At 43.2% G+C, this 18,870-nt stretch overlaps 1 protein-coding gene across 1 annotated transcript in view; it reads right to left on the bottom strand.

Annotated features, from left to right (window-relative positions):
- Positions 1-1,092: 1,092 nt before the first annotated feature.
- The window catches only part of zfhx3b (zinc finger homeobox 3b), a 327,286-nt gene continuing 309,508 nt past the window's right edge, over positions 1,093-18,870 (bottom strand). The window contains exons 7-9 of the mRNA XM_078210650.1: positions 17,124-17,244; positions 9,644-15,046; positions 1,093-5,935 (exon numbers count right to left, since the gene is read on the bottom strand). Of these exons, the coding sequence (XP_078066776.1) occupies positions 4,383-5,935; positions 9,644-15,046; positions 17,124-17,244 (7,077 nt within the window). The 3' untranslated portion in view covers positions 1,093-4,382. The remainder of the gene's footprint in view (positions 5,936-9,643; positions 15,047-17,123; positions 17,245-18,870) is intronic.

Raw genomic sequence — 18,870 nt, 5'->3', positions numbered from 1 at the left:
TTTACCAACCTTGCCAGTAACTTGTGTCACTAGGTCATGATATTCATTCAATCCCATTTGTCCTGGCTGCAATACTCAAGTTAATAATGATCTCCACATGGTAAACACATGCTGTATTGCAATATATTATTACCATATGGCGATCAAAGGATTATTAGTATGACAAAAGGGGTCAGGTTTGGTGCCCACTGGTTAAAAACTAAAATATTTCTGCATATATTTGACTTGCGAAGATTGGAGCATTCACTATACTACCTTAATGATCACCATATGGTCAAAACAGGTGGGAGACTAGGCTTGTATTGTCAGAGGCTTAGTCGCTCACCTCACATTTTCGCAGACTGTGAATGTAAATGGATGAGTTGGTTTGTGCAAATCTAATTCTGCACTTATGAAGAAGATGCCAGATATTACTGTGGAGCTTTTGCAACACAATGTTGCTGCTTCTATTGTGAAGTGGATGGGCGGCACAGTGGTTAGCACTGCTGCCTCACAGCGCCAGGGACCTGGGTTCAATTCCTGGCTTGGGTCGTTGCCTATGTACAGTTTGCACGTTCTCCCCGTGTCTGGGTGGGCTTCCTCCAGGTGCTGCAGTTTCCTCCCACTGTCCGAAAGACGTGCTGGTTAGGTGCAGTGGCCATGCTAAATTCTCCCTTACTGTAGGCGGCAGCGTTTGGCGACTGGGGGATTTTCACAGTAACTTCATTGCAGTGTTAATGTAAGCCTAATTGTGACTAATAAATAAACTTTAAACTTTTAAGGTGGGAGGGGATGAGCAGCATATCTGTCTAGAAATGGAGATGGAACGCTGCTGCTATTAAAAACAGTCCGAGAGAATTTCAGCCCAAATTGCAATGTACACTAACATGACATGGTCAACACATTTGCATGTGTATGAAACCTCGACCTGTGGTCTCCAGACTCAGACGGAATGGACTGTGCCACTTCCCAATCTCTGGGAATGGCAGCACCAATATCTCACCAGTACGGTAGGTATGATGATATTAGTTACCTTAAGTTGTATTTCGAGTAGGATCAAGAGTCATTTCTTAAATGAGTGAATAACATTACCAAACACAAGGTTTTGCTCATACTGGGTTTTTTTTAATGTATCACAATGAGCAAGAAACATACTTGATGAAGTATTTTCAAAGGAGTATATTCAATTACCATCTACAATCAACTTAACTATGACAACAAGGTTTGTGACAAAATTTTTAAAGTTCGAAATCCACGTGGTTGTTAGTTTCCATGATTTTGGTACAGTTGAAATTTTTTTTCATTATTGTTACAGTAACAAAAAAACTAACAAGACTACATTATAGAAAAAACATCAAGAACATCATTTTTGGTTTAACTTGCTCTTTTTTTTGTACATTGCAAGGCTGGAGATACCTCTTTCACCTCAGGGTAATGTTTCCAAAGTTGCCCAAGATGTAAAAGTCAATGCTGTTCACAGTGGGCAGTTTCTCCACAAGAACGACAATAATCTTCTTTATTGTCCAAGAACTTAGATACATCAAGTATGCTGACTTGTGTTAATGCTTCTCTTGTCTTATTCTTTTTCCCCATGCCACAAAAAAATGGACACTTTTAATGTGGCATCATTCTCATTGCTTAAAGCTTTGGCCACATTCATATATAGTTAAATAATTTTTTTTTCAAAAAACTGCTCAGTGCTTTTATCCAGCTCCATGTTTCAGTACTGGTGGTGCCTTTAGATGCAAATATGTCTTGTCCACTTTTCACCTGTACGTCTTGCTACGTTTAACTGTAAAACTTGGGGTAGCCTGACCCACACAATTATTAGTCTTTGTAAATGGTAGAGTACAAGTGCTACTGAACAGACTTTGGAAACAAAGGTCAGAGTTCCAAGAAAATACAAACCAGAAAATTGCACCTTAAGAGGCCATGTCATAGTATATAAAGATAAAAAACATAAAACAAACCAGTATTTAAAATATAATGCTAGTGTTAAAATGTTAACAGTTAATATGAGGAAAATTATATATGATACAGAAACATACTAACATACAAATTAACAGTTAAATGCCGAATATATTTCATAGAATCACATCAAAAAACAAAACAAAAAACAAAAACTGTACAACCTTGGAATAAAATTTTTCATCTTGTGGGAGCTATTTTTTTTTTCTTAACCTCATTTAGAAAAGATTTTGATTTTTTTCCGTTTTTGAACGTTATCAGATATCTTTATGTAAAATAGGCCTTCTTTTAAATGTAATTTAAACTTCTGTCACCTCTGAACCGAAGAGTTATACTATCTGCATGTAATTATTACAAAAAAATCATTTTTGCACTGTGCACAAGCCTGATTATGAATATGTACAACAGCTTATCGACTACTTCAAAAAAATAAAAACAAAAACAAAAAAAAAAAAGATTTTAAACAAAACATCAGTCCCTGCAACAAACTCCAAGTTGATAGTTTGGAATGAACTGGAGTTCTGCAATTTGTATTGGCTTTTGACATTAATAGAAGCATCAGCCAAACTGAACCATGGAAAGGTGTATTCACAGTCTAAAAACGTTCCATTTGCAACAGAAAGATGAAAAAAGGAATATCAAAAAAGCAAGGGCTAAAACTGATTTATTGGTTTGCAGTAAAGCTTAGCAAAAAGCAAGGTATAAGCAAGCATCTATTGTGTGACTACAACATTTGCAGCAAAAAAAGATTTTTTTTTCTTTAAAAAAGAGTTCAGACCTTTTTAATCCTAATGAAGTTTTGACATTAATGTGACTACAGAGATGTACATAACACAAGTGCCCAAATAACAAAGACATTTTCTTAAAAGATCACTATCTGATATTCTTGGTAGTAGCAGTGCCTTCTAACCACCACTGCACTTATTCCACAATACAAGGACAAACCTTTAAGTAAAAAGTTTTTTTTGGTATTTTTATTTGTTTTGTCTTAAGCCACTCCTTTGCTTGCAGAAGAAGCAATGGCAGTGACCTGGATATTACCATTCCTTTTTTGTTAAATTTTTATTAAATCAGAAGAACAAATTCTCAAGTATAAAGATGCCTCTTTTCATCTTTATGCACCAATGGTGAAAGTGTATGTCTTTGGATTTTGTTAAAGCGCGAGAATTTTTTCTCTTATGACAAAAGAAAAAAATAATAATTAATCTCCTCCCTCCCTCCCCCCCCCCAAAAAAAAAGACCAGACTGCCGCCACACTACACAAAAAACAAATGTCTGCTTCATAGGAAAAAATTCCACAGCATCTACAAAAGCAGAGAGGTAAGTGCACAAAGGTTACAGACACAGGTAAATAATCATTATGTTCCTTAAAGGTTCACAAAAAAATTGAAAAGGACCCTATCCACAAAAAATCTTTAAATTTACTTTTTTTTTCTTCCTCCTATAAAACTAGAGCAAAGCACCTTCAAAGAGGAAGGTGAGCATTAAGGAAGGTTTCAAGGTCAGAAGGGGAAGGTGGGAAAGGAAGGAATACGACAGAAAAGCATAGACCAGTAACTTGATTCAATCTACCCTATAGGAATGAACAAGACAACATCAAAATGAAGAGCTTTCTGTTGGACAATACAAAAGCTAATGTACACAAAGGTTTTCAATCTACCATACTGTTTAGGTCATTTCCAATGCAACAAACTACTCAACACCAAAATGTTCATATCTATCATAAATACAGAAAGTTAGTTTTTCTTTTAAATTCGTTGTTATCTCAGCTACAAGTCCTCAACACTCTTGTGTTTTGGTGGCAATGGGAGTGCTTAATTATCCCTCAGATTATACAGCAGAAGAGCTATTCTTTGTAAATCCCCAGTAAGATGTGTTTAATATTTTAACTCTTTTTTTTGAATACTTTCTGCCCGTTTTGAAAAAAAAAATCTTCTTCTGGAACAAAAAAAAATAAAAAACAGGAAAAACAAACAAACAAAAGCAAAGTATGATTCTGAAAACAGAACAAGGTGTGAGCTATTGACCTGAGAATACAAGACATTACATTTTAGCTAGCCATTGGTATCCGAATGCTTACATAGCAAGAAATCTAAACTGTAAATGGTGGATTGTCATCCCATAAGGTACATGCTGACATCTGCTGTGCTATCAACTTAGGGCATGTTTGCACTGGGGAAATAAAGGGTTTCAGGTTCAAAGACCACTGTAATTAAATTGAGGCAGTTCATTGCTTTCTGGTTTCTGTCATTGCTCAGCTAACCATAGTACCTTCTAGCAACCAGTGTAACAGGTTTAGATGTTGCCAGCATATCAATATGAGACAACAATCCTGAAAGATTTTATTTTTTTTGGTTAGAAGCTTTGGAATTGCAGTTAGTCTTTTTTGAAATTGGTTTGTTTTTTTTTATTAATCATATTGTCCATCTTCAAGCTTACAATCTGAAGGTGTCCATTCCTACACTAGTCAGACTACTGTCTCTGCGGCAGCTGGGGTCATTTGGACCCTCCAGCGGGCAATCCAGGCCATCTGACTTTTGGCTGAGCTCACTATCAGACTCATCTGAATAGCCGTCTGTTGGTATAGAGGTCTGAACCCCTGAGGTGCTGCATGAACTTGAGGTAACTGTTGAAGATGAGGAGAGAGAAGGTAAAGAACAGGGCTTCCTGACTGAGGCTCGGGAAAGAATGTTAGGCCAAGATTTTATGGAGGCATGGGGGGACAGGCTGGAGGAGGGGCTGTCGTTAGAGTGAGTGGCAGACTGCGAGGTAGATGCGGTGTTAGGATCGGGGAAGCAGGCTGAGTGAGGTAATAAACTAGCGTGCTCTTTGGCGTATCTTGCTGCTCGTTTGATTGTTCTGTGTTTGTGCAAGGTTGACTCGAGATGTTGACTTAGAGCTTCATCCCCGCTCAGTGTAGTATCACAGGCCAGGCAGTGGTAGGTGCTGGTGGGTACACGAAGCACCGTCTCTTGCAGATTTATCACAGACTGACCGAAGAAACATATTGACTGCAGGTGGCTCATGGCTGTCTCTTCATCAGTGAAGACCATCTGACACTTGCGACAGACCAACTTGTACTGCACCTTTGAAACAATGAACAGGTCAAGCGAGTCCGTACTTTTGCTTTCTGTTTGTTGCCGTTCCTCTGGTTTTGAAAGGGATGTTTCTCTGGGAGCACTGGCTTGCTCTTCTGTTTTAATAGATTCTTTGGTGGATTCTTTATCTGGAGAAGCTGTTAGTTGTGGGGCGGGGACTTGGCTTGGTTTAGGCTGCTGCTTTGGCTGTTGCTGCTGCTGTTGCTGTTGCTGCTGTTGTAGCTGTTGCTGTAACTGTTGCTGTAGCTGCTGTTGTTGCTGCTGCTGCTGTTGCTGCAATTGCCTGTGTTGCTGCTGGAGGGCATCTTGTAGACTTTGCTGATATTGCTGATATTGCTGCAGCAAAGAACCTGGCGACAGCCCCATCAGAGCTTGGGATAAAGCTGGGTTGTAGGGGAAGAGACCTTCCATCCCGTACATCGGTTGTAGGTATCCTCCTTGAAGGGCTCCGGGAATTTGTGGGGCATAGTACGGAGAAAAGCCTGGCACAAAGTAGGGCAAAAACTGGCTGGTGAGCAGGGCAGTCGGATCAGAAGCCAGTGCATTTTGCAGAGCTTGAAGCTGGGCCGGGTCGACCACGTACTCCATGCCAGGAAGGGGCACTGATGTGCCGGCGCTGTTGTCGTTTTTCTCCTTGTTTGTTGTAGGCATAGGGTCCATCTTATCTTTCTCCTTTTCTTTCGCCCTCTCATTTTCTTTGCTTTTACGTGGTTCGGGTGGTGGTTGCTGGGTAGCTGAAGCCGGACGTGGAGTTGTTGGGGTAGTCTGTGTCGGGGCCTGGGATGTCAGTGAAGAAGGTTGCTTGCTTGGCAGTCCAGTAGTAGGAAGGCCAGGGGAGGGTGCAGTTGAACCAGGAATGCCCAAAAGGTTAGGTTTAGGAGAAGTTAAAGCTAAAAAATAAAATACAAAGCAGAAGAAACATAAATACTAACAGATCCCAAATACGTTGAGGAAAATAAAAAGAGTCTGTTTTTCAATTTATACAACATTGCAGAATAGATTAGAATCAGTTATTTTGTTTTTTCATGCATGTCTCTTTCATTAAGACTAGAGTTTTACAAATGCAAGTGGGCTTTTCACTTTTCATGAGTCAATGGTGAGGCCAAAAGTAGCATGCAATACTACCATAAAGTTGTTGTAGAACAACAAAATTCTGATGGCAAGGTTTTAGCATTTAAAGCTTCACCCAACAGAACATATTTCACCATCCAGTGTGAAAATCTACTTCATTTTTCCTCTTGTTGAAACTCTGAGTAATTAACTCCTCTCATTCCTCCACTGACTTGCAATGCATCATCATCCATCTTAGACACACACCAGTGAGCTACTCTTTGGCCCTTGCTGCTCTGAAAGTAGTGATGATGGGGTGGATTTTGTTTTTATTCATTTGTGGCATGTGGGCTTTGCTGGCGAGGCCAGCATTTATTGCCCATCCCCAATTGCCCTCGAGGAGATGATGGTGAGCTGCCATCTTGAACTGCTGCTGTCCATGTGGTGTAGATGCACTCACGGTGCTACAAGGGAGGGAGTGTTCCAGGGCTTTGATCCAGCAACCCAGGAATGAGTGCAACACACCTCGTCTTGCCCTCCAGACTACACCATAAAGTCTAGCCCAGCAAAAGAATCTAGGGTGAGATTCTCTGGCCTCCCAGCCATGGGTTTCCTGCCAGTGGGAGGTGGCATGTTGTTTGCTAGCGGTGGGGTTCTCTGGTCCCGCTGCTGTCAATGGGCATGCCCTGCTGGTGGGAAATACTCGGGCGGGGGTGCACTGCCGGCTGGACCAGAGAATCCCGCCAACATGAACGGCCAGACAATCCCTGCCCTAGTTCTTCCCCAGCACCTTTCTGAGATACCTTACTGCTATCAAGAATTCACTGTAAAGAATGCGGTGCCGGGGGGGGTTGGGGGGGCGCTTTGCCGCACAGTGTTCAGTTTCTCAACCGAGGGCGGCACGGTGGCACAGTGGTTAGCACTGCTGCCTCAGGGCACCAGGGAACCTGGCTTCAATTCCGGCCTCGGGCCACTGTCTGTGTGAAGTCTGCACATACTCCCCGTGTCTGCGTGGGTTTCCTCCGGGTGCTCCGGTTTCCTCCCACATGCCAAAGATGTGCGGGTTAGGCTGATTGGCCATGCTAAATTGACCCTTAGTGTCAGGGGGATTAGAAGGGTAAATACCAGGATGATGGGGATAGGGCCTGGATGGGATTGTTGTCGGTGCTGGCTTGATGGCCTGAATGGCCTCCTTCTGCACTGTAGGGGTTCTATGCTAATGTTTTGGCGCCAGTTGGGCACAAATTATTGTTACTAATTAACCTTAATTATTGCGCAATAGCTATTGGGAACATAAGTTTGATAGTTGCGGTTATAACCACATTATAAAAAATGTAAATCTAGTTAGTTTAGCACTGGAGCAAACAGGTCAGGTGATAGGTTTCAGCTCCTGGTTTCAGTTAGTTTATCTGAATTGGGCCCCAAACAGGCTTGTGGCTCGGAAAATGAAGTTTAGCTAGAGTTCTGCTCCTCATCAGAATCCGGAGCTGGGTATGGGTATGTGTGGATCACAGGTAAGAACCCGGTCCAAACTGAGCTACAATGGCTGTCCCAAAATGGAGAATACTCTGCCAACACTTACTCTGTAGCATCAAACGTGGATGTGAGGCATTCAAAAACCAGCAATGTCAATATGGAACTTCATGCCACTGGGAGGTCAAAATGGGAGCAAAACAACAAATTTGAGCCCTGATTTTAAACAAGTACCATAAAATTTATAAATTCGTATTTAATTTTAGTTGCCACAATGGCGAGAGATCACTGAAGAAATTCTAATTTTGAATATTTTGTTGGGTTGATCATCAGTTTTTCAAGCAAGTAACAAGCAGATAAGAATGTGGGCCAGAATATGCAAAACCTGTTAAGATATGTGGAATAAATATTAGCATCTCATTGTTATTGGAAAGCAGTGCCTGTAATAGTTCAGTGCCAACTGAACTCACTTGGCATTAGAAATGTAATTTAGCAACATGGTGTACTGAAATTGACTTCTATGCAAACCTGATGAGCAGTAATATCCACTTAAATGCAATCTGTAAGCAGTGTCCATTTCATGTTGGGAGGGAACCTGTGACTTCGTCTTCTCGAAGACCAGTGGACTGAATCTCAATAAAGGGTTTCAAGTGGGTTCCTTGACAGGAATGGTACATCCTGATGGATGTGAATATCTTAACACTAACTGCAGATTCAGTTCCACCGTCTGATTATGTGCAAGTAAAAGGTTTAAGCATTCAATTGTTCCAATGCGTACTCCTAGACGTCCTATGTTATTCTTATGATCATAATGGCATGATGAAATCCCTACAGTATACTCAAAATTAATTATCAAACTAATAACCATTTCCCTGGCAGCACCGAAAAAGAGGTTTGACTCCATCTCTTGGAGAGCTGTGATTATTCCCTTCTGCCGCTGCATTTGGAAGAAGGGTTGTGAATCTTCACGACTTTAGCTATTCTCCTCCTATGAATGAGGCACTAAGATGTCCTAACTGTTTGTGTTGACTTCCCACAATACTGAATGCAGAGGGACACTAACAAAATAATGCAATTATTTTGCAAAATATATCCAAGATCTATTTCTCACTTAAAAGAAAATCAGAATCTGTATAATTTATACAGCGCTGTAACTGAAACAGCAACAGCCTCCTAAAGTACAAGGACAGATTAGATGTGGAGTTGAACACACATTGTTAATGTCGTATTTTGTTGAATGCTATTTAGTACAACAGTAAAATTTGATTCTGTGTAACAGCAAAAAGGTGAGTAACATTGGATCAAAAGATTTTCTTCTTTACAATCTGTTCAATTTAACCATATTATGCTGATATCTTTTAATAACATTGCTAAGATTTTTAAATGTAGATCCTGCAGGTGACATGATCCTGTTCCAAAGAAATGTCAAGTAACCTGCTGTTATTAAATTAACAAACATGAAGCTATATGAAGTTCATATCCGATCCACTACATCATACAATTAATCTATGGGCTAGATTAGTGCCAATGTCACAAAACCTGTCAGCAAGTCAGCTCCTATCAGTTTATAAGCTGGAGATATTATTCCATCAACATGGTTGCTACTTCAGGTGTGAATTGGCTTTGTTTGGTGGTTCTGTTTTATTGCATGTGTGTGTGTGGTAAAAGTGGAAGGGTAACATGCATGAAAGGGACACTTCCCATTTTGCATATAGTGGATAAAGCACTGCCAGGTCAGGTTTGGCTCATCCTGGCAAAGTACTTTAGCCCCAGTCTCAGAAGAGCATCTCCCAACCCATTCCCCACATTCTATCCTTGGTGCCTTCTAGAGCAAGATTGCAAAAAAAAAATTAATGTCAAATGTGTAACAATTTATTGTCATGGATTTAGATCCTCTGCAATTTGTATTAACCATTTTTGGTAGCAGCCTTCAAAGACAGGACACCTTCATCCTATCTGTTGGGCTGGATTTGACTCCAGGTGATCCAAGTTAAATTTGTATGGTCGGCAAATATCAGATTGAAATCTACCAAGAAAGCTACATTATGCAAGCTTAAACCATTAATGCTACCCACCTGAGTTAGATGAAGTAAAGCCAGGTAAAGATGAAGGACTGCCCACACCTGGCAGTAATACAGGTGAAATCCCTGGCAATGTTGGGTAGGCAGTAGGGAGATTAAGAGCTTGTACTGGTGGATTATCAAACAAGCCTTGCTGCTGAAGTGTTTGCTGCTGTGCCGTCAAACCAAGAACCTCATTAGCCTTCTTAATACGGTCCAGTTCTTGTTGAGCCATTAGCCGGCGGACAGTGGCTGGATCAATGTATTCAACTTCTTTGTCCAGCTGACTTCCAATGGTCTCTTTCACTTTGGAGATATGTTGCTGAGAAAAGATATGGTCTCGCACAGACAATCGGGCACTATACTTGATGCCACACAAAGTGCACTCTGCTTTGGGTCCTTCATAAGTCGTCTGATTGATACCAAAGTGTTTTGCCATATTCAGCTTGGATTTCTTCTCCTTAGCCCGAGCATTTTGGAACCACACTTGAACAACTCTTTTTGGCAGCCCTATATCGTTTCCCAAGACCTCACATTCCAGCATGGTTGGCGTTCGATAATCATTAAAGCAGGATTTCAGCAGCTTGAGTTGGAGATTTGTCATTTGAGTACGGAAGCGTTTTTGCCCTGGACGCTCATTGTCCAAATGCCTTTGCATTGTGCTACTTCCACCAGGGCACGGTGAGGAGGGATCAGCAAGGCTGGAGGTCTCACTGTAATCAACTGTACACTCATTTTCCAACTCTTTAGCATAGTAACTGGGCGATGGACTGACCAAGCCAGATGATATCCTGTCTTCATTGTCTTGTATTGATGATTGCACTATCCTCTGAAGACCCTCTGCATGATAAAGGATAGGTTTGGATTCAGCCATTATTCCTGTTGCGCTGTCATTGTCTGCATTGGCTTCATCCCCAGTTGTAGTGTCAGTGATAGCTGTGTTGACTGAGGAACAATCATCATTATCAAGCCTGGCTTGATCAAATCCCAAGTTCACTGAAGAAATTGTAGGACCATCGAATTCCTCAAGCCCCTCCACTTTGATAGATGATGGGCTCAGGAGAGCTTTGGGCGAAAATTCCCCGCTTTTGTTCACCGGTGAGAGGGTAGCCGATTGACTGTCACTATTCATTGAGGATAGCTGGGCAAAACCGGAGCAATCGGTCGGATCTACCTTCAGTAGGCTTCCTCCGTCGCCATCGGTTGACAGAACAGAGGACATGATCAGGCTGTAGCCGGCACGTTTGGCTTCGTGCCAGTGGCGTGATCGGATGTGGGCTTCCAGTGCTGTCTTGGCTTTAAAGAGGGCTCTGCAGAATGGACATCGCCTGTGAGCTTGCGCGGGACCGACAGCCCGAAACTGTCCTTTCCTTTCCCGAGCACGGGTGTTCTGAAACCAAACTTGGACGACACGTTTTTTGAGACCGACTTCATGTGCAATGTGGTCCAACATTTTCCGTGTGGGGTTGGAATCAAGCAGGTATTTCTGATAGAGAATTTCCAATTGTTCTGGGGTGATGGTGGTCCTTAAGCGCTTATCTCTCTGAGGCTCATCGCCGTTGTTCCCACTGTCGTTATCCCCGGGACTAACACTCGCCTTTTCTTCCAGTTTTCTTTTGAGTGTGTTCATGGCGGAATTTGGTGTGGATGGTGAGGACGCGGAGCTTGTTGCGATCTGAGGTAGAGTTCCTGAAAGTATCTGGCTGGCTAGCAGAGGGTTGGTGGGGTCAAAAAGCATGAAGGGCATCTCGATGGGCCGGTCTAAGAACTGGGGGTGCACAAACTGGTTTTGTGCGGACAGAAAATGCAGTTGCTGATGCTCTTGCCACAGGTCGAAGGTGGGAAATGCCAGCTTGCACTGGTCGCACTGGTAATGAATCATCTGCGGAGGTAGGTTTCCAAGCTGCTGTGGTGTTGAAGTGTGAAGGGGGTTGAGAGAGACATGGGGGAGCTGAGATGGGCTGGGGATGGCTTGGGGTACAGAGCATTGCTGCTGTGACTGTGAGGGTGAGGAGAGCTGGGGGGCCTTCTGCTGTGTTACCTGTGTCTTCTGATCTTGTTGCTGCTGCTGCTGTACCTCAGGTTTTGGTTGTAACAGCTTCTCTTGTGAATGCTGCTGCTGTGTATCAGGAGATTCGGGCTGCTTTGGTTTCTCATCGGGTAACTCTGGATTGGAGACACCTTCCTCCTTCTCGGGCATACTCCCAGAGGTTACATTTGATGTTGCCGTTGAAGCACAGACAGCTGAGGTCATAGGAGTGCTGCAGGATGAAGCAGAGGGCCCTGACATCTCAGATGCGTCCATGGAGTCCTCGGTCTGACTGTCATACTGACCGTCGTCATCTTCATCTTTGTAGCACAGTTTTTTTTGGTGTTTAATGAGGTCGAAGATGCGTTGGAATACCAAGCTGCATTTTTTACACTGGTAGTTGAGATTATTGGTGCGGATGTAACGGTCGTTGGAAAGCTCACGGCGTTCGCCCTCCTTGCCGTCCCCTTGGTTCTCGTAGTTTTTGCGTGCCTTCTGCCGTGCGTTTTGGAACCACACCACGATCACGCGAGTTGGCAGGTTCAGCAAGTTGGAGAGTTGCTCAAACTCGTCGTCCTTCGGGTAGGCATTGGCGTCAAAGAAATCCTGCAGGACCCGCAGCTGGTAGTCGGTGAACCTGGTGCGGGTCGATCGGTTGCTTCTGTAATACTCTGCCCTGGCAGGTTCTGGGGAGGGGGGCTTCGAATCCACCTTCAGGTCTTCTAGTGAGGTGACGGGGGGATTGTTGAAGTTGTAGGGCGAATCTTTATTGCGCTGCCGCTCTTTAAAGAGTGTGTTTCGGAACCAGTGCTTAATTACCTTCTGGGGCAACCCTGACTTGTCTGACATTTCTTTGATTTGGTCCTCATTGGGTGAGTTGTTGATGTCAAAGTAGCCCCGGAGGATTTTGAGCTGTTCGTCTGTGATGCGTGTGCGTGGCCGCTTGTTCTGCTGCTGCTGCAGGAGGCTGGGGTTCAGCTGCTGCTGGTAGAGTTGGGCCAGGTCGGCGGGTTTGGGCTCCACGGGGGTGAGCTGCGAGGGCAGCTGCGGCGGGAGAGACTGCAGAGGCATCGACTGCATCAGCAGCGGGGAGAAAATGGGCAGGTCCATCGGCATGGAGAGCTGAGATATTGACACTGAGGGCTGGGAGGTTGCGATTGCAGGCGGCGTGTGGGCCGGAGCACTGGACGGGAGACTGGGAGCGCTGGCTGGCTGGGGTGGTGCTGGTGGAGGGGGTGGGGGTGGGGGAGGAGGTGGGGGAGGGGGAGGGGGGTCCGGCGTCTGTGGCCTCAGGGGGTACAGCTTGTCATAGCTGTCCCTGTACTGCTTCGCGAAGTGCTCAAGCTCCTCGAAGGGCAGGAACTGCTGGTGCACGTGTTCCTGGTGGCTCTTCAGGATCAGGATGTTGGAGAACATCTTCCCGCAGCTGTCGCACTCCAGCTTGTCCACGTTGTCGCTCAAGCCGTTCTTGCTTTTCTTCTGGACCTTCTGCTTGTTCTCGTTGTACTGGATGACCAGCTCGAAGCCAAAGTTTTCCAGCAAGGCTTTGGTGGCATTGCCCCGGGCGTCAGAGGGAATTCGGGGAGGGAGCAAGGACGATTCAGGCGCAGTTTGCTCTTTCCTATCTTTGGATTTGTGCGCCTCCATGGACATCTCCTTCGACATCAACCCTTCGTCGGATTTCTCCGAATTTTCCTTGTCTTTGTGCCCGTCTTTGTCTTTGATGACTGCTTTTGGTTTCTTGTCCAGCTGCTGGCTTTGTTGAAGCAAGTTTGCATGTTGCTGTGTCAGTGAGGACTGTTGCCCTTGTTGTTGAATCAATTGGTGCTGCAGGCTCTGGGCATGGGGTTTCACATCCTCCAGCAAGGTGTTAGTGCCCGGCATTGTTAATGTGGCACTACTCACTGGTATGTTGATCTCTGGGTTCAGCTGGAACTCTGTGCCCGGTATATAAAACGGAAACAGGAGCTGCTGTTGCTGCAGCTGCAGTAGCGCCTCAGTGGTCATGGGAAAATGTGGGAGTAAGGCCGGATTGAAGAGCTGGGGCTGGAAGAGAGCAGCTTGCTGAAGCTCTTGCTGTAGCTGAGCCTGGACCTGGGCCTGAGCCTGGGCTTGGGCGTGAACGTGGGCCAAGGTTTGGACCTGCTGCTGTTGGGTCTGTTGCCGAGATGTGATCATGTCAGCTATTTTCCTCTTGCTGGCATCCTTCTGTTCCAAAGATGTGGCAATGCTGGTCGCAATCGAGTTGCTAATTGTACATGTTCCAATGGAATCGGCAGCGATCTGGCTTCCACTCATTAAACCTAAGCTAGAGGTAGCACTATACGTAACTCCACATCCACTGCCACTTATGCTAATATCAGCATTACCATTGCTATTGCCAATTGGGCTCGGACTAGATGTTGACAATCCTAGAGTAGCACTACTGTTACCACTGGTACCGCCAGCACCTCCACTGCTACTAGCAGCTTCTAATTTTGCTGCTCGTGCTTTGGTCTGGTGTAACACTGATCTCATATGGATTTCTAGGGTCGAGCTTTGGCTGTAGGCCACATTGCATGTGTTGCACTTAAAAGGCTTGTTATCTGGGCTGCTCGTCGGCTCAGACTGACCAGTAGCAGATTCCTGAAGTGCCCTTTTCAGCTTGTGCAGGTGGGACACAGAATTGTAATGGACCAGCAAGATGTTCTTTTGCGTGAAAGACTCCTTACAAACAGTGCACTTGTAGGGGCGAGAGGGATCCAGAAATTTCTCCATCGTGAAATTAGGGCCCTTCCTGAATGGCAGAGCCCGCTTTGGCTCAGATCCGGAATCTTCTTGGACAGAGCCAGAGTCGCTTCCAACAGGGCTCTGTTTCTCGTCGGAATCGCTCTCCTCATCTTTATCTTCGTCTGCCCCCAGAGCCTGATCTTCACTAAGAGATGCATCACCCAGGGCCACAACGTCACCGTTGACTGCAAGTCCACTATACAACTGCTGGATGTCACTTTCACTCAATTCCAGGTGGCTGGTCTCCAGGTGCTTTTTCAAGGCTTGAAAGGTACGGAAGCTGCGCTGGCACAAACTGCACATAGTGGCAGCTCGAATGACATGGTACTGAGAGTGCAGTTGGAGTTTTTCAATGGTCTTGAAGGCTAGGCTACACTGATTACACCGGTATTTGTAGACATGACGATCTGACACAGGTAGTTGGGGCCTTTTTGCATGAATCTCATTGAAGTGGGCCTGAAGTGCAGTGGAAGTCTTAAACAACTGGTTACATCCTTTCTTCCAGCACAGGAACCCAGCATCATCCTTCACTAAATTCTGGTCAACAGAAGACTTTGGTTCCATGCTACGCTCTGTACTTTCCGAAGGTACACTGCTCTTTTCTGGTGGATCTGATGTTTCTAATGAAAACAAATTTAATGAGAACTATCAGTGGGTAGTGTAATTTCTAATAAGTCCCACTTCTAATTTGCTTTTACTGAATATGAGACTCGTAATCGCCATATTGACTAAAAATTTAGATTTATAATACCATTTGTGCATTGTACAGCTCAATACCAAAATACAATATGTTACCACTTTATTAAAATACCTTAAATGTTTTATAGCAATTTTTATTCAATGATTTTTTTTTAGAAACAGATCAAATTGATAAAATTTACTGGAGTTTATTTTTCTTATCCTCGAGAAACCAATAACTGGGGCCAATAGCCATATCACTTACGGAGGCAGTGATGTTTCTGCTACTTTGCATTCAGCTTTGTACACACCCGTGTTATCAATACGCGAGGTCTTCAATATCATACATTTCATTATAAGATCATTTAGCGTGCCTCGAGATTCAGCTCATTTTGGCACTGTGCTGTAACGCGGTGAAATGGCTATACGACCAGTTTTGAAGCACAAATTGGGTTTTTTTTAAGTTGGCACCGGCGTTTTTGATGAGGCAATGCTAGGTGCATGTAACAATATTCACTGCCAAGGTGAAACTGCTGTTTTTGTTAGCACTCTGAATCAACACCCAACAGGAAGAACATTTCCAAAAACAGTGGTGACTCCATAATCTGACATTTGCCAAAGGTAGATTCTGATGGAGAAAACAAGCCTGGATGCACACAAATCAGGCAGCCCTTATTCTAATAAATTTATAGTAATAACTATTTCATTTCCCACATTAAGGGATACAATTCCAATAGGTACAACTAATTCTACAAAATACTTTGGTGTTCAAATTCAGAATTGTTAGCTGATTGTTTCATTCACTTTGTATTGCCATTGAGATTCACTTCCTGCAGTCTGGTTTCAATATTTTTACTTTAAAAGCTAGCTTATGGCAGCTTCGTGGAACAGGAGTTGCGGAAGTGAAAAAAGAAAGGCAGATTCAATAGTGAAGGAGTTAAAAGGGCACATAGTAAAATGAATGTGCCCCTACTAGAATGAAGGTGTCAGAATAAAACTACTGATACTGAACTGTAAAATGGGGATAACGTTGAAATTCAAAGATGCTGGAAGACTGAAGCTTAGAATGCAAAATCAAATGTTTGTAAGTTGACAACTTTTGCTCACAGAAAGTCTTTCAGGACACAATCTGACCTTAAAGAAAGTACAGATTATGGGGTTCACACTGATAAACAGACACAAGGCTCTACATTAACTTTCAGAATATTGACCAGTGGAACAAGATACCTTTTAACACATTTCCCCAAAATTGCTAAATAATTGGCAATGGCACGAACAAACCCCTCTTCTTGGATGCACCAATTCTAAAACAATACAAGCTAACTCGCTCACGTGAAACGCCCACTCAACTCTAAATACCGTGTGGAGTTAATTTTAAACTTTTGGGGCTGGAGCGTAAAAAGAGAGATACTGGAGCAGATGCCCGACATACACCCCGTACAATTTTACTATCCTCCGATCTCGCCTTTGGGAAACATAACCAATATTTGATTGGCTTAAACACATAGATTCTGCACAGCAATGTTCCACCCGATGCCTGGAAATTTTCATTTTGCAATGTTGCCCGTGAGGAATCCAAGAATAGAGCATTTGTCAAGGTAAGTGTGATACACATGAATCTAAAAGAGTCCCGAGGTGGAGGGAAGAAACTCTCTTTGTTAACTTACAATTGTTTCAGAAACTGATCTGAATCAGGACTTTTAGAATTTTGTGTGCAATATCATGATCAATTTTGGGTCATTTGTTTATATATTGCCTACTTATGCAAGTGATGGACAAAGTTTGGCTAATATGCGATGATGCTTACTTGCCCTAGGCAAGTGAGCAATGGTTAATGTAGAGCCATAAAACATTAACAATAAACAATTAAATCAATATGCAACATTTTCTCTGATAATGCACAGTCATTACATTCTACAGCCTGACTTGTGTAAAAACAACGACAGTACAAGCTGCAGAATGATAGGTACTCGGCAATGCATTTTACATTTCCCGTTTGGCTCCTAATAACCAACATACCTAGTAGTTTTGTGGTGTCCTCTGTATTGGAGCTTGTTGCAGTCACCGAATGGCTCTCTCTCTCTGGAACAGTTGTAGGGAGAAACATGGTGCTTGGCATCATCATCTCTGGCGTGGTTACCTACAGAAAATAATTTTAATAATTAGGAAGAAGCACCTAACTGGTTTAATCAGGCTCCAACAACACATTGTGCACTCAGTACATAATACTCACTTTGGAATAATGCCCCAAGAATACAAGTTTCTGTGAAGAGAAAAACGTGAACAATGCAGGAAAGTCCTACACCTGCAAAACACATCATTCCTATTTTTCAAAACTTCATAATTTGATTACTGACATGTTATCATGTACGCAGAGTCATGTGTGCTGTAGCCAATTAAAAAGACTAGCTAAGAGAACCCACCTGACTTCCAGAAAGATTTTTGATAAATTAATCCTTCTGAAATATCTATATTATGCTATAAAGTATCAGTCATTAACTGGAGAACTTAATGGGGAACAAATTAGACACAACTTTCCCCGACTTGATTATTTTGTTAAGATTTAATGGTTTTAAATTTCATTTCTTTTTAAATTACAGTAAGATTTCTCCCTGTTCAATTAAATTCCCTAATTCATTTAAGTGGACTGCTAATTCTCACAAATAGCTTTTCCTTCAGTGCTCTGTTTATTGTCCCTTTGAACATTCCTCTTTTGTTTCTTCTAACTTTCGGATATGAGTCCCACTTGCCCATCCTCCTCCCTACATTAAATGAAAGCAAATTACAGCAGATGCTGGAATCTGAAACCAAAAGAGAAAATGCTGGAAAATCTCAGCAGGTCTGGCAGCATCTGTGAGGAGAGAAAATAGCTGATGTTTTGAGTCCAGGTCGCCCTTTAACAAAGCACCTCCCTACATTGTTACTTTACTAAAGACACATATTGAAAATTCGGAATTAGGTGCACTCCCGCTATGAGCCCCTCCACCCTTCCTCTCAAGACCAAGATGAACTTTTTATAACTCTCAATCTTTTCTTTTTTTCTAAATTTACCAACCTATATAATTCAAGTTTTGTTTCATGCAATATTGACTGATCATCTTCATGACTCATTTTATCGTGATATCCTATATATTTTTTAATTCATTCATAGAAACATAAAGAAATAGGAGGAGCAGGCCATTCAGCCCATCGAGTTTGCTCCTCCATTCAGTATGATCTTGGGTCATCCTCTATGTCAGCGCATACTCCCACGCTCCCCCCATATCCCTTGACGCATTTAGAGTCTAGAAATCTATCTATTTCCTTCTTAAATGTATTCAGTGACTTGGCCTCCACAGCGTCCTTGGTAGAGAATTCCCCAGGTTCACCACCCTCTGACTAAAGAAATTTCTCCTTATCTCAGTCTTAGGTTGCCTACCCTGTATCCTGAGGCTGTGACCCCTTGTTCTCGACCATCCCAGCCAGAGGAAACACCATTTTCTGCATCTTGTCTGTCCAGCCCTGTCAGAATCATAGAATCCCTACAATGCACAAGGAGGACATTTGGCCCATCGAACCTGCACCGACAACAGTCCCACCCAGACCCTATCCCCGTCTTTACCCTGTTAGTCCCACTAACTAAGGGCAATTTAGCATGGCCAATCAACCTAACCTGCAGATCTTTGGACTGTGAGAGGAAACCACAGCAACTGGAGGAAACCCCCACAGACACGGGGAGAACGTGCAGACTCCACACGGTCACCTGAGGCCGGAATTGAACCCTGGA

Source organism: Mustelus asterias, chromosome 4 (assembly GCF_964213995.1).
Source record: "Mustelus asterias chromosome 4, sMusAst1.hap1.1, whole genome shotgun sequence".
NCBI classification, from domain to species: Eukaryota; Metazoa; Chordata; class Chondrichthyes; order Carcharhiniformes; family Triakidae; genus Mustelus; species Mustelus asterias.
This window is presented reverse-complemented; position numbering and strand designations above follow the sequence as displayed.